Source organism: Psittacula echo (assembly GCF_963264785.1).
Source record: "Psittacula echo genome assembly, chromosome: 26".
Classification (NCBI taxonomy): domain Eukaryota; kingdom Metazoa; phylum Chordata; class Aves; order Psittaciformes; family Psittacidae; genus Psittacula; species Psittacula echo.
Window position 1 is genome coordinate 1,616,790 of NC_137761.1, and position 22,826 is coordinate 1,639,615.

The following is a 22,826-nucleotide window of genomic DNA, read 5'->3' on the forward strand; positions in this document are numbered from 1 at the left end:
ACGCTGCTTCCGATGCAGCCCAGGATACGGTTGGTTTCCGGGACCAAGCGCACACGGGGCCGTGTCCGTGCCTCGGGGCTGGGCTGCCCCCGCCGCGCCGTTGCCATGGCGGCAGCACTACAACTCCCATGAGCCCCCGCGCCGGACTACAGTTCCCAGCGTGCCCCGCGGGAGGAGGCGGAGGGCCGGATCTGAACTACAGTTCCCGTCATCCCCCGCGCGCGAGGCAGGGGGGCGCCGCCGTACGGTGGCCGGCGCGGCGGCAGTCGCGTGACGGCCCGGCCGGGCGCTGCTCGCCAAGATGGCGGACGAGGAGGGCGAAGCGCGGCCGCGCTCGGCGGCGCCGCCCCGGGACAGCGGCGGGGAGGGGGCCCCGGTGGGCCCCGGCGGTCCCCGCGTCGTCCGCATCGTCAAATCGGAGTCCGGCTACGGCTTCAACGTCCGCGGTCAAGTGAGCGAGGGCGGGCAGCTGCGGAGCATCAACGGCGAGCTGTACGCCCCGCTGCAGCATGTCAGCGCCGTGCTGGGCGGCGGGGCTGCCGACCGCGCCGGGGTGCGCAAGGGGGACCGCATCCTGGAGGTGTGAGTACGGGGGGGCCGCGCCCCCGCTGCCGCCCCCTCCGCTGCGGGAGGGCCGGGCTGAGGGGGGGAGCCTGAGGGGGGCTGAGCCTCGCTGCGGGCTTGGAGGGGGCCGCATGGGAGCTGTAATGGGGAGCGAGGCTGGGGACGGGGGGGGAGTTATGGGGGGGTCTGGACCTCAGCAGGTGCTGGGGGGCTCGTTTGTTCCCCTCTTGCCAGGGGCTTTTGGGGGGGCTCCTGCGGAGGTTCTGCCCAGGCGCTTTGGGAGTCACTGGGGGGGGGCTTGGCCTGGTCTTCCCCTGAGGGCTTAGGGAGGCCTTTATAGGGGGACTGGGCCGGGTTCCTGTCACTGGGAGCCCTTAGGGGGTCAGAGGGGCACCTCCATGTCTGGGGGGGGGCAATGCACTCATTGTTTAGAGGATGCCCTTTGTGGGGGGTGCGCAGGGACAGAGGGTCCCAGCCCCTCTCTTGAAGGGTGAATCTGGGCTCCCCGTCACCAGCTCATCCCTGGAAGAGCTTCCCCACCGCTTTGTTTGTGGGGGCATCCCTTGGGTTGCAGAGCAGGAAGGGATGTTTGTAGGAGTCGTGTCCATGGATCTGCCTCCCTGTCAGGGAACAGGGTGGCCATGGGGGGAAGTTTGCCTGGGGGGAGACACAGAGCTCTTGGGGAAAAGCTGTTCCCAGGAGAGATCCCTGCTGAGGAGGGGAAGCAGGTTTGGAGATGGGAAAGGAGGGGGCTGGAAGGAAGGGGTTGAAGAGCAAGGGAAGGGCCTGTGGCTGTCAGAGCCTGGTGCTGGGCTGGGGGTGCGAGGGTGCACAGCCTGCGGTGAGACCCTCCTGGGGTGGGCAGGGGACCCTCAGGCTGGAGCTGGTGGCCTGGCAGCAGGGATGGAAACATGCTCCGGATGGACCTGGCTGCTTGGGATTAATCCCTCTTGGGCACCGGGACCTCGGGTTGTCCAGCACTGTCCCAACAGTGGGATCTGTCATGTGAACCTGGAAACGTCTTTCGATGGGAATGCTTTGGCTGTGTTGAAACTCATATTCCCCTCCAGAACCCTTCAGCTTTGAGCCATGTTTGTGGACTGACCCTGGTTAAATCTTTTGCGTGGCCTCAGGATGTTCCCCTTCATCCTGTGGTTCTTGGGGCTGGTTCTGCCCCTGCCGAGCCGCGGATGCCTCCTGATCCCGACGTGGTTGTACTTCATGCTGAGTTGGTTAAGTTCAATTACTTATTAATTACAGGGATTTCATAGCAGCAGGAATGCTTTGCTGCCAGTCTTTGCAGGCTGCAATGTGTGAAGGACAACAGCATGGGTTTGAGCCCAGCAGAGGATCTCTTCTGGCTGGCCTGTGGCTAGAGCTGCCCATGCCCTGTTGGGGTCAGTGCTGGGATGGGGCTCTCCTGTGTGACCCCAATGCTTCATGCTTCGGTCTCTGTGTGCAGAAGAACCATTCAGGGGGTGAGTTCTGTATCTGGAGGATCTGCTTGAGAGAACAGCGGTTATTGAGCAGGGGAGCACTTGGTATGTGCTGCAAGGAGTTCTCCCTCATGCCGGCTGTGGGGAAACACTTGCAATGCAGGGTTTGAGCTCAGAGGTGGGTTTTGAGGCTGGTGCTGGAGTCAGGGTTTGGTTGCTGGCCTCTTGGCTGAGCCTGGCCTTTAGTCTGTGGCCAAACCTGGTGTTTGAAAGAGTTAAGACCTGTGGAGAGTGCTGGTTAATGCTGGGCAGGAGGAGTGTTTGCCCTCTGCCCCCCTGGCTTCCCCTGTGCAGGGCAGGGAGCTGCAGTGGCGGAAGGATGGGGGATTTCCTCTTGCTTTATCTGCCACTTCTCATCCCCTGGGAGAAGTCACTTTTCATTTGCCCATTGTCTCTTGTCCTGCTGCCAGGTTGGCTCCAGCCCATTCCCGACACCAGCCCTGCCTTTGGTTAACCTGGCTGTGCCGATGGGCCTGAGGACCTTTGCACGGTGCAGCCGCGCTTGGGTGTGTGAAGGCCCCGTGTCTGCCACGAGCTTGCTCCTTCTCCCCGGCTCCAGTGCGATCCTGCCAGTGAATCCCGGCGCCGTTGGGAGCTGGGAGCAGAAAACAATCAAACAAGAGCCAAAAATAGCCGCGATTTCCCTTCCTCTCACCATGCACCCTGCACACAATGGTGGGGGCGGTGCGGCCGCTGCTGCCCCGGCGCAGCCAGCCCGGTGCTGCTCCATCCGTGCCCGGTTCCGTGGTCCCAGGTTGCAGGTCTGGAGCTCAGTGATGGGGCTCTTGGGGGAGCCGGTGCCTGCTCAGTGCCTCTGCAGCTCTCGGGCAGTGTCTGAGTGCTGATGGGTGCAGTTGGGTGTTCTCTGGATGCGCTCTGGGTTTCCAAGCGGTCGCAGCTCCCGCAGCCTGGTCTAGGGGAGAGGTTTTTGGAGCAAGAGCCTGAGAGGCGGGATTGTTCCACTGCAATTCCTTGGTGGAATTACTGAGGGTGCTGCTGCAGAGTGGTGGGGTGTTTGGCACATAGGGATGTGTCCATGGCGTCTCTCATCCCGCGTCTCTTCCCCAGCTCGCTTTGGACGTGTGTGGTGCTGCAGGACAGGGACACCTCTGGCCGCAGTAATGGCAGCGTGGTTTTGCTCTGCCCAGCCCTCGTCCCAGTCCTCATCCCAACCCAGGGGTGGCCTGAAGGATTTATTTAGTCCTGTGCCTACCACAAAGTCCCTTCTTGCCACCCTTCACTGCATCACGCTCCCGTACCTTGCGCCCAGCTCAGGCCTCTTCCCTTCGCAGGCTGGTTCTGCAGCACAGCTGTGGTGTGCCCTCTAATCTTCTTAGCTCGTAGTGTGTTTGTGGGTGTTGAGGGCATTGGAGACACACAATGAAAGCTAATTTCGGTCTTCATTATCACCCTGAATGACAATCATAACTAATCTTGACAGGGAAGAAAAGCTTCCTTGCGTTTGCCCTGTTGGACTCAGGAGTACCGGAGCAAGAGGGATGCAGGAGGGATGCTGCTCCCATCCCAGTGGGCTCGGGGGCAAGCAGGGGGGTTGGTCTTCATCACTTATGAACCAGAGAAATGGCTGAAGTGGTGGCAGCACCCGCTGCTTGCAGGGAAGGGCTGTACCCCTCACATGGGTCCTGATGGAATAACCCCACTGGAGGCGGCTTCTCCCTGCCCCTCGTGGGGAGTGGCTGGGAAAAGGCATTTTCCTCAGGAGATTAAACTCTCTATCTCTTCTTGGTCTAAAGTCTCATTTTGTGTATTGACTTGGGACAGAAAAAGCTGATTCTGCTTTGGAAAAGCCTGGAAGGATCCATCTAATCACCATCTGATGGGTGTCTTTCCTCTTCCCACCTCTTAACCACACCGTCTTCCCGGTGGCATTCCCAAATTCCCCCCAGCCTTTCCCAGCTCTGTCCTTGCTTCCCTGTGCACGTTTTTGGAGCGTTACCATGGGTCAGCATCTCCCCCTGTTATGAACAGGGCTGCAGTTAAGGCTCTAGATTAGAACAGGGAGGAATTGGGGTCTCCTGATGGCACCTGAGCCGGTGCTCGCTGTGCTTGAGCGAAGCACTGCGGCTCTGTCGTCTCTTCCTTGTGAGATACCAGCAGTGGGTAAATGAAGAACCCTTGTGCGCTGGGTTTTCCATTAAGCCCACAATTAGATAAAGGCAGGAGTCTTTTTATCTCCCCTGCTTTAACTTGTGCAGCGCGTTTCAATGGATTTCTGTGTGTGCCGAGGAACGGGAGCAGTGGCTGAAGCTGGAGGAGTTTAAACCCATTTCTGTGGTCTCTGCTCCGCTCCTGCTTTGGTCGGCTCAAGGCAATGAAGCAAACGGGGGCCAGTGCCCATAGGAAACGGTCAGATGGCTCCTGATGGGGATGTGCTGGATGTTGGTGCTGTGTATTTTGGGGTGGCTTTTTCTATACCCCCCATTTCCCTTCCTTATCCACCAGTCTGAGGAAGCAGCGACAGAGGAAACACAAGGGGGAGAGATTCCTTTTACTGGGATTCAACCCTGTGTCTGCAAAATGCCAGCTCCAGACCAAAACATCGTGGAGAAGCTTTGTGGACATCTGCACTGCAGGACTGGGATGAGCTGGAGCCCGAGACCCTGGGCTCATGCCAGTGGTTTGCAGCGTGTGGTCTGCAGCATCCCTGAGGGCTCGCTGATGCTCCTCAGAGCTCTGTGGGAAACCAGAGCTCCTGTCACAGGCTGGAACTTGGTTGAACTGAGCCGGAGGAGAACCTGGGTCTGCAAAAGGAATGGGGAAGAGTCATTGCTTGGATGGTGGTCAGAAGGTTATGCATCGAGTCCAGCTTCCTGCTGGCACGGGGCTTACCCTCGCCGTTGCTGGTCGTCTCAAGTGGCTCAGGGAAGGAAAACCCAAAGAGACCTTGACCTAGATCATATCTCCTATTTCTGGTGTAGAAGCTGATTGCAGTTAACTGTTCCTGAGTTTCCAGAGTGGATTTGATACAGATTTGGCTTCTGAAGTGTCCTTTTTCAACAGGACCACCAGCTTTCCACCTACCGAGCCAGAGCTTGGTTGCTCCTCAGCAGTATTTAGGGTTTCACCCTGGGAACTGTTACCAAGCTTTGTCTTCTTTCAGAGGTGATCATTGATGGGGTGAGCAGCTCTCATGTTGTTTGCCAGAGCCATGCATATAAAACTACACCTTAAAACTTCCCAAAAGTGTTCCAAGAGGCTTCTGTGCAAATGGGGATGGAGGATGGAGCCCTTCCTCTGGCCAAGAACCAGGAGAGGTTGCTGGAGCTACACTCGTGTCTTCCTGGGGTTCTTTAACCTGGAATGGTACTGGGCAGGGTGTGGATACTTTGCTGTAAAGGAGGAAGGCTGCTTCCCTGCCTGGCGTGATGAGAGATGGGGAAATGCTGCTCTGGCTGTGGCAGGGTTTGGGTTGAGGAAGGTTTGTGCCCACGACCGCCTGGCTTCGAGGCTACCCTTGCTGCTGGGTCTCCTCCTCCTTTGCTGATCCTGCCTTGGCTGCAGACTGGGCTCCAACCCGTGCTTTGCCGTGGTGGCCCCTGGTAGCATGGGATGGCTGGAAGAGTCTGCTCAAAAGCAAAGCCTTGGCCATGACTTCAGTAGCTTCTGGGGTGTTTTTGCTTGGACTGTTTGGGTGTGTGCTTTGAACCAAGCACAAAGATAGGCCATGGTCTTAATCTCCAGGAAGCTTATTGCAGGCTTTCTTGCAGTAAATCTCCTTGTCATCTCCTGACAGACAGAGTTGGGAGATTTTAAGAAGTCTTTGCAGAAAATGAGTCACTCGGTGCACAAATTGGGGAAGTGAAATGTTCTTCCCTGCGTCTTGGCGAGGTTGCTCATTAGCGTTGGCATGATGGGGAATTTTGCTGCGTGGAGCACGTGCTTCATCCCGGGGGTGTCCTGGTGTTTGCCAGCAGTTCCTGTCCCTGCCGAGAGCACTCAATGGGTGTCCAGGGCTTTGAACACAGGCGCTGGATGAGACGTTCCCTGCACCGCGCTGGAGGAGGCAGCAGGTCTGGGGGAGTCTTGGAAACCCATCTCAAAGATGCTTTGAACCTCATTGCGCTGAGCAGACTCCAGGCTCCTCTGCCCCTCAAGCAGGGTCCTTCCTGCAGGCAGCTCCTGTCCCAGCGAGGCCAAGAGGAAGCCAAGTGCTGAAGGAAGGAGACTGCAGGGGAAGGTGATGGAACCTTGAGCTCCTGGTGTAACCATGTCCATGTGAGGTGATGGACAGCCAAAAGGAAGGATCTTGAAGCTGCTCTTCAAGTGCTGCTGAGGCCTGGCAGGCCTTGCTGGAGGCTGCATGTGCCTGGCTGTGGTCTCCATCCTGCAGCGGTTTGCAGAGTTCTCTATTTGCTGTTCTACACAGAGGAGATCCGGGTGCTGTCTGTGGGACCTTCTTCATGGAGGGAAGGATTTGTTGGACCTGGTCTGCTGCTGCTCTTGTATCTGAACGTCCTTTCTGTGAGGTACAGAGCGACCCAGCCCTTGGGCAGCACAGCAGCGCTCTCCTGGGAGCGTGTGTGTCCCCTGGAAGGGTGAAGGTAACACCTGCATCATTTCCCAACTCCAACTGGAAGCAGAAGCTTGGGGAGCAAGTACCCCATTGTCCTGCTGGCTTGGGGAGGGTGATTTGGCTCTCAGATCCCACACAAGCAGCGCTCCCCTCGCCTCGCCTGCTGCTCCCGGTTCCTGTGTAGGTGATTCCCATTCCCTTTCCTTGGGGGATATGCTTCCAACTGAGTTGCTGTGGTGACCTCACTGCAAAGGTGCAAGTGCTCCGGCCCTGTGCACCTGCCAAGTGGAGGGGCCATGGGGCTGCTGTGGCAGATCCCATCTCCAGCCGGAGCGGCGGGGACCAGACTGGGTGTCGCTGGGGGTTTGTGAATGAAATGGCCCATTGCAGTCTTATTGTTGGGAGCCCGAGATGTTGGCCTTGTCCCCTCCCAGGGTTTGTGTCAATGGGTGGCCTGAGGAAGGTGCGGGAGAGGCAGAGGAGGAAGCGGGCAGCGCGCTGGTTCTTGGTCTGCTGGCAGAAGGGAAGCTGCCGGGTCTGAGGTCTTTGCTGATGGGAAGTTCCTGCTGAGGAGCTCGCTCCAGCCTTGACTTCTGCAGCCGGGGCAGCACATCCTGCAGCATGGGGCATCCAGAGCCCGGCCTGCAGGTGGACAGGGCTCTGCCTCTCACTGCCCGGAGAGGGGCCCGAGGCCGAGCGTGGCACAGTGATTGCCCTCGCCTGCCTTCATCCTTCCCTCTCGAGGCAGGGCTGGCACACGGAGGTGTCCTGGCCGCTGCCCTCCTGGTGTGGGCAAAGCCCTGAGGGTTTGAACTTGGTTCAGAGCCGTTTGCCTGCAACTGCAGTGAACGTGCATCCCCTTCCTGCTACACCAGAGTGAGTGCATCTGCATGCTGTATCCTGATGGATGGGAGCGCCAGCTCCTGAAATCACTTCCCTTTGCTCTCAAAGCCTCTTTTGCTTTCTCATCCTCATTCACGTGGAATCTTCAGTTTGGGTTTAGGGAAATCCCTGTTGGCTTCAGAGCTGTGGAGGATCAGGAGGTGGCTTTGCCTTGGCAGGGCAGGAGGTGTTTCTACAGTGTTTTCTTCCTCAGCCCTGTGCTCCCTTCAGCTGAGGAAGGGTCTTGCTTTCCTGCTTCCTCCACTGAGGAGTGGTAAAAACTGCAAACCTTGTTTTAAATGGTCAAGGGTGATTGTGAACCTGTCAGGGAAGAGAGCTGGGTCTGTAGGCATCAGAAGGGAAAAGCAGTGAAGGTCAGACCAGAGTGAAAGTGGAGCCACTGAGGCTGGAGGCATCGTCTTGGGAAGCAGCTCTGAGGATCTCTGGGCTGGTCCTGGCTGGTTGCAAGGCTCTGCCTTCACCTCGGCCTTGCTCATGGCTTTTCTTCTTTCCCTCTCACAGGAACGGGGTGAACGTCGAAGGAGCCACACACAAGCAAGTGGTGGACCTGATCCGCGCGGGCGAGAAGGAATTAATCCTGACGGTGCTGTCGGTGCCTCCCCACGAGGCCGATAACCTGGATCCCAGCGACGACTCCTTGGGCCAGTCCTTCTATGACTACACGGAGAAACAGGCCGTGCCCATCTCCATCCCCACATACAAGCACGTGGAGCAGAACGGCGAGAAGTTTGTGGTCAGTATGAGCTCGGCTGGAGTGGCCTGGAGCTGGGATGTGGCAGCTCCGTGCTGGGAGGGTGGCAGAGCTCTGTTTGCCTTCAGGATGGAGGCACCTTCAGTTACGCTGCCTGGTGGTGACACTGGTTGAGGCTTGCTCGCCCTCACTCTCGGCTGCAAAGGAATAACCAAGCACTGAGAGGCTTTTGATTAACGTGTCTGGAGTAGCCTCATCTCCCGTGAAGATCATAGAATCATAGAGTGGGTTGGGTTGAAAAGGACCTTAAGATCATCCAGTTCCAACCCCCCTGCCATGGGCAGGGACACCTCACTCTAAACCATGGCACCCAAGGCTCTGTCCAACCTGGCCTTGAACACCGCCAGGGATGGAGCATTCACAACCTCCCTGGGCAACCCATTCCAGTGCCTCACCACCCTCACAGTACAGAATTTCTTCCTTAGATCCAATCTAAACTTCCCCTGTTTCAGTTTGAACCCGTTACCCCTTGTTCTGTCACTGCAGTCCCTGATGAAGAGTCCATCCCCAGCATCCTTGTAGCCCCTTTCAGACACTGGAAGCTGCTCTGAGGTCTCCACGCAGCTTCTCTTCTCCAGGCTGAGCAGCCCCAACTTTCTCAGCCTCTCTTCACAGGGGAGGTGCTCCAGTCCCCTGGAAGGACTGTTGTAGGAAGTTGTTAATTGTGTTCGTATAAGCTTTTGTGTTTGTGTCTCCTGTTTCACACCAAGTGCAAAGGACATCTGTGATAGATGTACAAGCAAAGGGAACAGATGCCCTGAAGCACAGCTTCCCATCTCCAGCACTTTTCCCTTTAGGGAATGTTGGGGGAAATGGCTGTGAGGAGTCTTTTTCCTTTGGGTTCCCTGCCTCTTCTGCTGGGGAGGCTGGCACTTCCTGGGTAATGGGAGCTCTCAGCATGTACCTGGGTGCATCCTTGAGGCTTGAGGTTGGTTCTGCCTCATTGGGAATGGCTGTGGCTGGAGAGGGACCCAAACCAGGCTGGGCAGAGACACTCATCTGCAGCGTGTGGGATGTACTTAACCTCTCGGTCCGCCTGGCCTTGCTTGGCTCCTTGCTCAGCCTGGCTGTGTGGTGCTCATGTGTCACCAGCCCCAGGAGTGTGGTGAGGAACAGCAGAGCCCCAGCTGGCCCCGAGCTTCAGGCAGCGACTGGCAGAGCCAGGAGGCTGCCACAAGAGCAGCATTATCCCACAGATAACTGCTTGTTGTTAGGAGCCCAGCCCTCCCCACGGCCGCGCCAGGTTCTCCCTCTGCTGAGTGTGCTCTGTTCGTCTTTCCAGAGCCGGGGAGCTGCGCGTGGGGTGGGCAGGGAGGAGAAGGGACTCGGAACAGGACAGCGAGTGGAAAGCTCCTCTCCTCCTGCAGGTGTACAACGTTTACATGGCGGGCCGGCAGCTCTGCTCCAAGCGGTACCGGGAATTCGCCATCCTGCACCAGAACCTGAAACGGGAATTCGCCAACTTCACCTTCCCGCGCCTCCCGGGGAAGTGGCCGTTCTCCCTGTCGGAGCAGCAGCTGGATGCACGGCGGCGAGGGCTGGAGGAGTACCTGGAGAAAGGTACTGAGCTGGAAGCTGTGAGACGAACCCTCAGGGGGATCTGCCACGGGGGTGCAGAGCTTCCCGGACACTTGTTCACCTGGGAGGGAAAGAGGCTCATTTGTAACTGGATTGGATTTCATGGGTGAAGTGGTGAGAGGGAGCTCAGGCGTGCCATGGTGTAATGATGCCTGTGCAGTGCCCTCCACCAACAGCACACAGCTTTCTGTTCTGGGAAGGTTTTTGGGGCTGTCACCTTCGGGCCGGTGCTGGGAGGGGAAGGTCCCCCATCCCCATGGCTCCCCGCTGACCTGTGCTCTCTGTCCTGCAGTGTGTTCCATACGTGTCATTGGGGAGAGCGACATCATGCAGGAGTTCCTGTCGGAGTCGGACGAGGTAAGGATGGAGGCACCGAAGCTCTGCCTTCACCTTCTCTGTTACAGAGGCTGAGAGTGCTTGGGAAAGCTGGATAAAGGCAGCCCCATGGCCTCTGTGCGTGTCCTGGCTTGGGCAAGGGGAAACTCTGCAAAACCCACCTGTATTTGGTGACTTCCCTGCTGGTTTCCTGCCGATGGCAGCCCAGGGAGCTTCACATTCAGGAGCTGTTGGCATTCATCAGCCTTTGTCCAGAAGCAACGGGCACTCCGAGCACAGCCTGTGTGACTTGTGGGCAGCAGCAGTGAGTTGCTGCTTGCCCTTAATCTGTTGTTCTCTTTCCAACCTTTCCGGAGTGCATGGAGCTGCCACATCCCCTGCATGGCAAACTCAAGCCCATCGTGGTCTGAAGCAGTTTGCTCAGCTTCCTGATCGGAGCAGAGCTCACCTCTTCCTTCTGTCACAATTCCTCTGATGCAGGCTGGAATGGGATTCCAGCAGAGCAGCTGGGGGTTGGATTTTAATGAGCCGATGCAAGGCAGTCAATGGTCTATAGAGCTCAGGGGGTGGGATGCTGATTTCTCCCTCCCTCAGAACTACAACGGTGTCTCGGATGTGGAGCTCCGGGTGGCGTTACCAGACATCACAGCCGTGACAGTGCGAGTCAAGAAGAACAGCACGACAGACCAGGTGTACCAGGTGAGCCCCTTGTGTTAATCTTCCAGTCAAGGCAAACAACTCAGACATTACCTGAGCACCTGCCTGCTTCTCTCTGCTCCTCTCCAGTGCCACTGGGCGCAAGTGATGCTGCTTTGCTGTACAGGGAGGATGGGGACGATGGAAAACTCTCACCTTAGGCCGTGCTCGGTTGTAAGGACAGAGCCAGCTGAGTTTGTTTTCAGTGATAGGATCTCAGAGCTGGTGGGTGGCTCTGAGCACTGCTGGAGTGTGTCAACGACACAGGGGGCTCTGTGGCAGGACAGCAAGGTGGATGTTAAGGGTAGTGCCAGGTTATGGGTTTGCAAGCAGCTGGAGCCCAGTACTTTAAGTGGAAAACTAAGGAGAACTGACTTCAGTCAGCACTGCACTAATGGCTTGGGTTGGGGAATACTTGGGAATAACACGTATGAAGTGACTTTGCCCTGGAGCAGGCTCCTCTTTTGCTCACCCCATTTTCCTGTCCCTTTGCCCTGCAGGCTGTGGCTGCCAAGGTTGGGATGGACAGTATTACTGCAAACTACTTTGCCTTGTTTGAAGTGATCAATCACTCCTTCGGTGAGTCTTCTAATCCCCGTGGTGCTGATGAGCCACTGAGGAGAAAGCTCTGCAGTGCCAGCACTCTGTTAGGTCTTACCTCTACTCACAAAACCAGGAGTCCTGATCTCAGCTTCTCATCTCTCCTTCCGTGGTTAAATCCTGATGGTATTTGAGGCTTGGCTGTGGGATTCCAGGCGATCGTTTTGGCACTTAAGTAATTGCCATCCCTCAGCCCAGCACATGCTGGGGTCTTCTGGCTGCTGTTCAGATTCCTGGCCACAGCAGTCTCTGGTTTCACCCCCTTGCATTCACTGAAGCTGTAGAGAGGCCAAGATGTCGTGGTCACACCACAGAATGGGTGTAGCGTTTGGTTTGTGTTTAATTCTTTTTCCCCTGTGCTGGGTTTTAAGCCAAGTGTGTTTCTCGTTCCCAGCTGGGTAACTTCACTTCTGGCTTGTCATCTCTGTATGCCTCAAACTCATCCTGTTGTTACAGCAAACTGTGCCTTGTAGGAAGAGATTTCTGGGGCTGTTCCTCATGCTCACAAGGTTCTGGCTGAAGAGCCAGGGCAATTTTTAGCTCCTTGAAGCCCTCCTCAACTGACTCATCCTGCAGAACAGGCTGGGTTTGCATGCAGAGACTGACCCCAGGGCAACCAAGCTCACCAGGCTCCTGCAAAACCATTGGCATCATTGCCACTGGGTCTGCATCACTCTGTGAGGGTCACAGAGTGCTGGTGTGTCAGAGCAGGACATGGGCACGGGGAGAGAAGTCCAGGGCTGAAGGCTCGACAGGCTTTGGGGTTGTGGAGGCCAGGCAAGGCTGTTGGGGAGCCCAGGGTGGGAATACCTGGCACAGTGTCTGAGGAAGCTTTTACGGTGCCAGACTCCAACTGGAGCTATGAATTCCTCATAGCAAGGAGGAACTCAGGTTCGCCTTTATGGCGTGTGCTTTCTGGACACTTGCTGTGAACATCCACGTTTATTCCTGTCTGGATGCACTCACTGGAAACCATAAGCTCCATCTGCAGTAAGATAGGGGCCATGTCCCTGCCTGGTGGAGGTGGTGCACTGGCACTCACCTCTTGTCCATCGGAGCTGGGTGATGCAGGTTTGAACACAGTGTTTGGACAGGGGCTGCAGCTTGGCTGAGCAATGCAGCAGGGTTTGTCCAGGCTCTGCCAGGATGGGACCTTCTCCAGTCCCTCACACTGTGAGGCCAATGCATAGGTCCAGGGCAGCTGTGATGCTCAGGCTTAGGCAGGATCTCACTGTGCACCACAGGGATGGAGTGGGGCTGTTGTGCTGATGCTCCAGAGCTGCACTGAGGTCTCAGCAGGCAGAGGAGCTCAGCCTCACACAACAGAGGCGATTGCAGGGGACCGGTGGGGTTCTGAGTCTGCTGCTGTGGAAGTGGGTGTCGAGGAAAAGCTGGATTTAATCAGGGAGGGTAAGAAAGAGCCTTGGGGCAGAGCTGGCTCCTGATCCTGTCTGGCTGCAGCCACAGCTGGTGGTGCTGGCAGCCACTTACCTGTCCTGTGCTTTTTCCAGTGCGCAAACTGGCGCCCAACGAATTCCCCCACAAACTCTACGTGCAGAACTACACCTCCGCGGTGCCGGGGACGTGCCTGACCATCCGGAAATGGCTCTTCACTACAGAGGAGGAGGTTCTCCTCAACGACAACGACCTGGCAGTCACCTACTTCTTCCATCAGGTGAGGGGCTCTCGTTAGAATCATAGGAATATTTAGGCTGGAAAAGACCATTAAGATCATCGAGTCCACCCATTAACACAACACTGCCAAGTCCACTGGTTTTTAACTGGAGTTAAGGCAACACAAGTACTCAACTCCCAGAACTACTCCAGGCACCACTGTCCTTTGGTGTACTGGGCACAGAGTGTGACATGGAGGGCCAGTCCTGCTTGGAGGACTTCAGGGAGTAGAAGTCCATGCTTGGCTGACTTGGCAGTGCTGTGGTGAACTTGTGGCCGTGCCACAGCTGCATGGGAGGCAGGACTGCTGCTCTCATTGGAAGAAGTTGCCTTCCAAGAGCAAAAGGATTCAGTAAGATGAACCCTGCTCTGTGTCAGCCACCAAAGCCGTTGTCCCAGCGCTGTCTGAGCTGAGCCTGTACCAGCCCCTGGTACAAAGTGCCATAAAAATAGTAGCTGTCAAATTCTTGGATCTCCTAGAGTGGCTCTTCACTGGCTGGCAGCTGTACAGGCTGCTTTGTGCCAGGGGCAGGAGCCCTTGCTGGGGTGTGCAGCTGAGGAGCGAAGGGAAGCGGCTGTGTACCTGCTCCAGCCTGAAGGAAAAGCCCGTTTTTCATGCCAAGGCTCCAGCAGCACAGTGGGTAGGAGCCAGCTCTGCTCTGCTGGAGCCGGCTGGAGTGGAAGGGTTGTACCAGCCTCTCCTTGCCTATGCCTGAAGGCAAACACAGGATTCCAGGTAGCACCATTTCCAAACCCATCCTCTGGTGCCAGGGGACATTCTTCCGAAGCCTGTCCAGATGCTTAAGCATCTCTGTGCTCCTCAGGGCAGGCAAAGGCTCATGGCAGGAGTCAGTGATGCAAAGAACTGCCTCTGTGAGTCTCTCCATCCCTCTGCCTCTCCAGGAACGTTGGTCACCTTCTGGGGCTGTGGATTTGGGTTCAGAGCAGCCTTAGGGCCAGCTAGGGAAAGCAAAGCGTTGTGACTCAGGAGTCTGACCTCCTGGGTTTCCTTTTTCCCTTGTTCTGTTTAGGCTGTTGATGATGTCAAGAAAGGCTACATCAAAGCAGAGGAGAAGTCCTACCAGTTACAGAAGCTGTGTGAGCAGAGAAAGATGGTCATGGTGAGTTATCCTACCTGGCCTGTTTGCTTTCCTTCCTGTTGGCAATCCTGTGTCTGGAATGGAGGTGCTGGCACAGGGTGCCCAGAGAAGCTGTGGCTGCCCCATCCCTGGCAGTGTTCAAGGCCAGGTTGGATGTGGCTTGGAGCAAGCTGCTCTAGTGGAAGGTGTCCCTGCCCGTGGCAGGGGGTTGGAGCTGGAAGAGCTTTAAGGTCCCTTCCCACCCATTCCATGCACACAGCCTTTCCTGGAAAGCAAGAGCTGGGAGAGCTGGGGGGGTGGGCCCAGCACAGGAGGTGCTGGCAGGGAGCACAGATGGGAATGCCAGGAGAGGGCTGGGACCTGCCCGAGGGTCGGCGGCTGCATGAACCAAACCCACCCCTTGTGCCTGGCATGTTTGAGCAGCAGCTTGTCCTTGGCAAGATCCCCCATTGACTCGGCTCCAAAGAAGGCAGTGATAAAACCTCGTGAGTTGTCTGTTGAAGGGTGAGGTGCTGAGCACAGTGTGGCAATCCTTCACCTGCAGCCCTTCAGGGACAGCAGCTGAGAGGTAAAGGTCTCTTTCTGCATCAGACTGGCTCTGAGGTGCTGGGTAGCCAAAGGGGGGTGGGTGCCGGCCCGCTTGGAACATGAATTGCTGCCCCTTTGGTGCTTTAGTTTCTTTCTTCTTTGCCTGGCAGGATTCCTCCCAGGTGGCAAATCCTGTGTCAGAGCTCACTGACTGGTCAGGGGGGTTCTGCCTCTTATCACTGCCCAGCAACCCCAGGGGCTGCGGGGAGCCCGCCTGCCTTGGGCTGCCCTGAGCTCTTCTGCCAGACAGGCTTGGCTCCGAGATCAAACAGCAGAAGAATCTGACTTGTAAATAACTTCCTGGGTTGCTCAGGGCTGCTGGTACCAAATGAACTTTCCCTGACTCGCTGCGCCCGCCTGTGTTCTCCGAGAGGGATCCCCTGCTCCAGCCTGGCTGCTCTTGGGTTGAAGCCCTCCTCAGAGCCTGTCCCTGCTGGGAGCCTGGCCCGGGGTGGGCCCTGCAAGGGTCACCTGCAGTGCTGAGCCAAGCCAATGAATTATTAACTAATGATAAGGATCAGTAAAGAGATGCTTCTTCCTGTGGGTTGTCTCGTCGCTGTTTGGTCTCTGCTCATCCCAGTAGCTTTCTCATGACCAAAGATGGATCTGAATCTTTGGAACGGGTCTGTCCCAGCCTGCACACACACACACACACACACACCCCCCTGTTCCTGTGGAGGGGATGCATCCTCCCAGGGCTGGGGCAACGCCAGAGATTCCCGAGGTGAGGAGCAGGAGGATGCAGGGCTCGGGATCTAACACCTGCTCTTTCCCTCTGCAGTATTTAAACATGTTAAGGACATGTGAGGGCTACAACGAAATCATCTTCCCCCACTGCTCCTGTGACTCCCGGCGGAAGGGCCACGTCATCACAGCCATCAGCATCAAGCACTTTAAACTCCACGCCTGCACCGAGGAGGGGCAGCTGGAGGTGAGGGTTTGCTGCCACCAGCACCGTGTCCCCGCGGCTCTGGGGCTCGGGTCTGGTGCTGAGCAGCTTCCGGAGGGGTCCTGGCAGTGGGTGTGAGAGCAGGGGTTGGTTTGGCTGCTCTCTGGGTGCCAATGGGCACTCCCACAGCTGCCTCCTCAGCTCCTGCAAGGCTGCGCGGGGCATCCGCTGCCCCATCTGCCCTAGACCTCCCCTTCCCGAGAGGGCTCTGGCCTCACTTTGCTTCCTCTTCCTTCAGAACCAGGTAATAGCATTCGAATGGGACGAGATGCAGCGGTGGGACACGGACGAGGAGGGAATGGCCTTTTGCTTTGAATACGCACGAGGAGAGAAGAAACCCCGATGGGTTAAAATCTTCACCCCCTATGTGAGTACCCGTGTGCTTTGCAGAGCTGAAGCCCAGAGCCTGCTTGTTTCCCCCCCTCCCCGTTAGAAGCCATGGGAGCTCCTGTGCTCCAGCCCTCGGGCAGGAGCTGGACCTGGGGCCGGTGGCCACCAGGAGGAGCCCGTAGCCGGGCTCCGGCTGTGGCTGCTCCCGCTCTGAGATGTTCCCATTATCCTTTTGCAGTTCAACTACATGCACGAGTGCTTCGAACGGGTTTTCTGCGAGCTGAAGTGGAGGAAGGAGGTAAGAACCCGTCACTGCAAGGGGACGGCTTCACCTCTTACAGGAGGCTTTTGATGCAAGCGTTTCTGTCTGGTCCTTACCAGCAGCTTTCCAAGGAGGAATGGGAGCTTGGAGCAGTGCTGCAGGTCTCAGGGATACCCGGCTGCTCTCAAAGGCCAGGGCTCTGTAGGTGGAGGGTGTTTCCCGGTGCTGGGAGCCTCATGGAGCTGTGGTTGCCCAGGGTGGCAGCTCCCAGGCTCTGGCTCCTGAATGTCCATGGCAAAACGGCTCCTCCGGAGGGACTCTGCAGGTTGCTGAATTATTCAGGAAGGGTTGTGAGAGCCTCCAGCACGAAGCTGCTGTGAGGAACAGCACGGATCCGAATCCCAGCCTGAGGTGCCTGCTCAGCCTCCTCCCATCAAGCCTGCTCCCAGAGCCTGCACCCGCTTCCAGCCTCTACTCTCTTGTTGGCCTCCCACCCCTGTTCTTGTTGCCAGCACAGGCTGCCCCGTCTCCTCCCAGCCCCCCCAGCTCTGCTTTTTCATTTATCCCCGTTTTATTTCTCCCTGTCAAGGTGGAGGAGGAGGCAGCAGACAAGGATAACAGGAACTGCAGTAAAGACAATATGTGCAGCAAGGTAATTGGGCTGAAAGCAAACAGCACCTCTGCTCTCTGAGCCAATCTGGCTGCTCTCTGCAGATGCAGTGATCCTCTTCTCTGCTCCAGCTCCTCTTAGTGTAGATGTGGACAGGACCCAGCTCCTCTTAGTGTCCTCCCATAGGGGCTCCTCCTTGGAGGGAACCTGCAGGGTAACGTACCCGGTGCTGCTTGTTGTGGCAGGGAGATGGCTCTGAGCTTACAGACCTCTCTCCTGGCCTGGTTGCATCTCTTCCATCTGCTGGGCTCTGCCCACCTTGGGGTGCCCCAGCACTGGTACTGCAGTGGCTGGTGGAGAGGAAGGAAGAGCACAGTGTGGAAGGGACAAACGCTTCAGCTCTGTGCTTCTGTTCAAGGACCAGGGCCTGGATCCTGGTGGCTGCGGCTTTGCTCTTGTTCCCCAGCGATGGGGCAAGGATCTTTAGGGGCTTGCCAGACACTGGTCTCTTGCCTTGTTCTGCAGCCCCTTTACCGCGGCTCACACCCATTGTGGTGCCCTGGGGCTCACAGCACCTCCGGGGGCTGCCCGAGTGCCCTGCTCCAGCTTCAGGTTGAACTTGGGCAATGGCTGGAGGTTGGTTGGGCTGAGAGCGAGGAGGCGCGGGTGCCGCCGGAGCACAAAGCTGCAGCAGACGGCGTGGGAAGTGCTCCGGAAGGAGCCGCGCGGCGCGGGTGTGGGATCCTCTGCCAGGCAGATGCTGTGGCTGCCGTGGGGTGAGCCCCACACCCCTGCCCCTGCTCTGTGTCACCCTGCACACAGCACGTGTTTGATGCCGCCTCTGCAAAGCGTGGGGATGCCGAGAGGGGTTCGCTGGGGCTGCGCTGCAGGAGCAGGGAGCTGCAGTTGGCCTTACCCAGCGCTGCTGCTCCCCAAGGTACTCGGGGTGAGCCCCTGGGCTGTGCTGGGGCTCTGCTGCTCCCCACCGTGCCCCCCGGGAAGGGGGATCTGGAGCAGGAAACCAGGGGCATTGCTCTTCCTTCCCCCTGCACTCAGTTGTTCCTCCCTACTCGACCTCCCATCACTTCCCTGACAAGGAAACAGGTTTCTTTCTCCCATTCGATTTACACCCATCTGAGAGATTCCTCTCGCTGCAGCTCCTGGAGGTGTCCCTGGGGCTCTGCTCTGGGTCATCAGTGCAGCGTCCACCCCCCCAAACCTGCCCTCGGGGCACCGTGCGGCCCCCCCAGTGCTGTTTGCAGCCGCTCTTCCCAGGTTCTTTCCAGGTCAGGGCTATTTCTGCCCCGTCACTTGGTCATTTCCTCTCCCCAGCGTAAAATAAAGAGACTGATGGACTCTGGCAGCTGCGTTCCAGGTCTGTTTAGTGCTCTCTGAGCTGCTGACTCGCCTCCCAAGCCGCAGATGCTGCTCATAGCGATGACTGAGGCAGAGAAATAACCCCTTGGTTCATGGGGGGACCCTCGTGGTCCCCTTGGGGCTGGCGCTGGCTTCCTGCAGGGAGCAGGCTCTGTTTGGGGATGTTGGTGGAGCTGTGCTATGGGGGGGGCAGGCACCAGTGACCCCCGGCCCGGCTCTGTCCTCCTTTTGCGTGGCTCTCGTGAGTGGAATCTGGGTTATTCGCAGCTTCTGGCCCTTCTCTGGAGGGGGGATGCTTGTGGAGCCAGGAGGGAGCGGGGCTTGCTGGGGGGATCCAGCTGATTCCCAGCGCGGCTCCTGGCCTCCTTCCTGCCCTCCTTTAGTCTCTGGCTCAGCCTGAGCCACTTCCCTATGGGGCAGCTGTTGGAGGAGCCGGGATCTGCTGCTGGAGCTGCTTCACCCGTCGGCTCCGAGGCTTCCCGAGAGGAAGGGCAGTGGAATCAACCCAGCTTGGCCTTGGGGGGGTGGCTCCCCTGGCCCCCCCTTCCCAACCCCTGCCCCTCAGTCGGTGCCAAGGCAAATCCCCATTGAGGAATGGGCGTTTAAATCCCCTCTGCTCCTCTTAGACCTGCCTTTCCCCAGTGGAGCTCTGGGAGCCCTGGGCACAGGGAAGGGCAGATCCTCTCCCCTCCTGCCCCCCTCAGTGACGGGCCAGGAGCTCGGGTTGAGGCAGTGGGGAATTAGACTGGGATGCACTGGGTGAGCATCACATCGGTGCTGGGGCCAGGCAGAGCCGTGCCCCCCTCCCAAACCCCACTGCACTGGGGGCCCCCATCCCGTTTTCCCCACACTCCTTAATGTCCTTCTCCTTTTCCTTCTCTTTCAGAACATCTTTCAGATGGTCAGGTCACAGCAGAGGGACGCGGCCACTTAGCCCCTGTCCCCCCCCCAGCCCGGATGAACGCAGCCCCCCCATTAACACTTAAAATTCTGTTATTGTATTAAAGCCCTTAAACTAAATATTATTAATAATAATTCCATTTGTGAACTTCATGTTTATGGCATTAAGCAACTGGGATAAACGGCAGGACGGACCCAGGAAGGAGGGACGGCGTGGATGGCAGCGGAGCCGCCGCAGGCTTGTGGACAATGGATTGGGCTGGAGCTGGACCCATGGACACGAGTGGGAACCCCCCAGGACCAGGACAAACCCCGCATGGATCCGGGTCTTTGCCGTGCTCCCAGCAGTGGCTGCACCTCTCAAAGGTGTCCTCACACGCAGCCCCCTCACCCAGTGTGGGGCCGGAACACTGACTCCAAAGGAGAATTAAAGCAAAGGAGGAAAAAGAGAAGGAAAAGAAGCAAAAAGGAGGAATGTTGCAGGGAAACCCCTCTCCTGGCACAAGGACCTCTCCACCACTGCAAGCTCTTCATTTGCTGGTTCTCCCTGTGGTTTGGTTGGGTTCTAGGTGCTTTCACATGGACTTAGGGAGCACGGCGGCGTTCCTGGGATGGGCTCCTGAGGCCGGAGCCGGGTGATGGGCTCAGGCTCCTCCGTGTGCCAGCGGCTGAGGAGGGGGAATGAGGTCAGAACGTGGCTTCCCTGCTTCTTGTGCAGGATTGGGGCTGGTTCCTGAGGAGCATCCCGGGGTTGGGGGCAGGAGCTGCTGGTCCTGCAAGAACGAAACATGGCCATGGGGCAGCAGGGCTGGTGAGCACCAGCATCAGCACCATCATTGCCATCATCCCGCTGGGCAGCAGGGCTGGTGAGCACCAGCATCAGCACCAGCACCATCATTGCCATCATCCCGCTGGGCAGCAGGGCTGGTGAGCACCAGCATCAGCACCAGCACCATCATTGCCATCATCCCGCTGGGCAGCAGGGCTGGTGAGCACCAGCATCAGCACCAGCACCATCATTGCCATCATCCCGCTGGGCAGCAGGGCTGGTGAGCACCAGCATCAGCACCATCATTGCCATCATCCCGCTGGGCACCGGCAGAGGCCGAGGTTCATCTGCCCCTCACCACGATGGGAGAAGCTGGATGCAGCCACCGGAGGGGCCGTTGGCTGCGTGACCCCGGCCCCGCTCTGCGGCTTGATCCCATCCCATCCCCGCGCTGCCGCTATTCCCAACCTCCCTATGGGTCCCGCTCACCGGGGGGGGATCCTCCCCATTCCTCAGCTCTTGGGCAGCTTCTGCAGCAAGGAGCAGGGATTCCTCAGCCAGCTCCGGCGTAACCGGATTTGCCTTGGGAGCCCTTTGGGATCCCAAAGCCCCAACACCGGGGCCCATCAGTGCCACGACAGCGTCGGGTCTCAGCAATAATCCCACCCATGACTGTGTCCGAGTCGGAGCCGGTTCCATGTGTCCCGTGTGTGTGTGTTCCCCCCCCCCGGGCCTGATCCCACTGCCATCCACATCCTCTTTAATTTATTTGCAGCCGCCTTGTGTCTTTTCTCTTCGTGCGTCAGAATGTGAAGAAAATGACCCCAAAACGTGCAAAACCAAGAAGAAAACAACAAAATAACCCCCCTTTCCCCTCCCCCCCCCCCGGGGCTCTGCTGAACTCACTCAGTGTAATTAATTGTAACATATTCTTTTAAATAAATTGATTTATTGATGAAGCCGCCGGGCCCTGCGGGGGGGGGGTGATGGGGGGGGGGGTCAGAGGCGTTATTTGAGCGTTATTTTGGTTTTTGAACTTCTTTTATTTCGACAGAAAAAAAAAAAAAAAGAAACAGAAAAAGGAAAAAAGAAAAAAGAGGAAAAAAATAAACGCGAAAAAAAAGGAAATTCTCCAAAGGAACCGCAATAAATAGCAAATAAATTAAAGCGGCGGCGGCTCGGCCGCAGACGTCACCTCCCGGGGGTCCCGTCCCCCCCCCCCCCCGCTAACACCCACCCCGACCCACCCCGACCCCAACTCCGCAGGTACCAAACCCCCCAAAAGGGGGGGAAGAGACAGAGGCCCCCGCGCCCCCCGACCCCTTATTTACAGTGGGGAGCAGCGGGTGTAAACGTGGGGCTGGGGGCGCCGGGGGGCACCGGCCCCGGCTGGGAGCTGCTGGGGGTTGGCCGGTGCCGGATGTGGCCCCGTTTTTGGCTGGTGGGTGCCCGGCACACCCCGGGTTTGGCCGCTGTGGGTCCGGGCAGAGCCAGAGGCCTCGAGTGCCCCCCCGTGTCCATGCAGCGGCCTCCGGCTGCTCCGTGCTCCCGGCTCCCGGTGTTGGGCTGGTTCGTGCCCGGCAGATCCCGGCTCCGGCCGCTTCGTGTTCGTACAGCACCAGCACAGCAGCAGCTCAGCCACGTAACGGAGCAGCCTGGTGCCGGAGCCTCTTGATGCTGGAGCCTCCCAGTGTTGGAGCATCCCAGTGCTGGCACATCCCAGTACCGGAGCATCCCAGTACCAGAGCATCCCAGTGTTGGAGCATCCCAGTACCAGAGTATCCCAGTTTCGACACATCCCAGTACCAGAGTATCCCGGTATCACAGCATCCCAGTGTCGGAGCATCCCAGTACCAGAGTATCCCAGTTTCGACACATCCCAGTACCAGAGTATCCCGGTATCACAGCATCCCAGTGTCGGAGCATCCCAGTACCAGAGCATCCCAGTGTCGGAGCATCCCAGTACCAGAGCATCCCAGTGTTGGAGCATCTCAGTACCAGAGCATCCCAGTTTCGACACATCTTGGTACCAGAGCATCCCAGTTTTGATGCATCACGGTACCAGCGCATCCCAGTGCCAGCGCATCCCAGTGCCGGAGCATCCCGGATTTGGCTGCTTTGCGCCCGTGCAGCATCCAGCACCCCGCGGCCATGGCCGTGCCCATGGGTGAGGTTGGGGGGGGGGGAAAACTGAGGCAGGTTTGGGGGTGTTGAGGGGTGAAGCGGGGTGGCAGTGAGTGTGTGTGTGTGTGTGTGTGCTGGGGGGTCCCGTTGTGCCCTGGCACGGCCCCCCCAGGCCCTGGGAGGGTGCCGGGGCTGAGACCCCCCAACCACAGCGTGTGCCCCCCCCCCCGGCAGGATCCCCCCTCTCCAGCCTGGAGCTGGTTTTGGTCCTGTTTGGTGAGAGAAAAGCTCCAAGCAGGGTCCCCCCGGGGGGGGGGCAGGGCCCTGTGGGGAGCGGGGGGGTCCTGGGGTGGGGGGGAGAGGGTGGGTGCCCCCCCAGGGCAGGTTGGACCTGGGTGCTGGGGGGGTGCTGGCACCCAGGGCCCACCCAGCCCTGCCTGGACTGGGGGGTCCGGATCGGTCCTGGAGGGGGGGTCCATCCTTCCTGAGCGTGTGGGGGTCTGTGTCCCCCCCCCAGCAGGACTGAGCCCCCTGCGGGCACCACTTGCGGGGGGGGGACGGGGACTGCTCTGCAATAGGGAGGCACCCAAAGGTGCTGCTCCAGAGCCTCCGGACCTGGGGGGGGGGGGGGGGAAATGGGGGTATTAAGAAGAGCTGGGGTGGGCAGGGGGTGCCCGGGGGGGGG

General features: G+C 58.2%; 1 protein-coding gene across 3 annotated transcripts; it reads left to right on the forward strand.

Moving 5' to 3' along the window:
• Window positions 1-250: 250 nt before the first annotated feature.
• Window positions 251-22,012, forward strand: SNX27 (sorting nexin 27). 3 transcript variants are annotated; one of them, XM_080635155.1, is made up of 13 exons: window positions 251-582; window positions 7,999-8,230; window positions 9,616-9,808; window positions 10,119-10,183; window positions 10,757-10,861; window positions 11,359-11,437; window positions 12,970-13,133; window positions 14,164-14,253; window positions 15,602-15,751; window positions 16,008-16,136; window positions 16,338-16,397; window positions 16,951-17,013; window positions 19,235-22,012. In XM_080635155.1, exons 1-13 carry the CDS (start codon window positions 302-304, stop codon window positions 19,280-19,282), a joined length of 1,659 nt encoding a protein of 552 aa, XP_080491281.1. In that variant the 5' UTR covers window positions 251-301; the 3' UTR covers window positions 19,283-22,012. The 3 variants fall into 3 exon arrangements, with proteins under 3 accessions (XP_080491281.1, XP_080491282.1, XP_080491283.1); XM_080635156.1 differs by lacking the exon at window positions 16,951-17,013; XM_080635157.1 differs by lacking the exon at window positions 16,951-17,013 and having other exon boundaries at window positions 19,418-22,012.
• Window positions 22,013-22,826: the final 814 nt, after the last annotated feature.

What these genes read in the sequence shown, in the direction of transcription:
- SNX27 (XM_080635155.1), top strand. Translation starts at nt 302, where the DNA reads ATGGCGGACGAGGAGGGCGAAGCGCGGCCGCGCTCGGCGGCGCCGCCC. An exon ending in AGAACGGCGAGAAGTTTGTG is followed by an intron (nt 8,231 to 9,615) that starts GTCAGTATGAGC and finishes CTCCTCCTGCAG; the next exon opens with GTGTACAACGTTTACATGGC. An exon ending in TCCTGTCGGAGTCGGACGAG is followed by an intron (nt 10,184 to 10,756) that starts GTAAGGATGGAG and finishes TCCCTCCCTCAG; the next exon opens with AACTACAACGGTGTCTCGGA.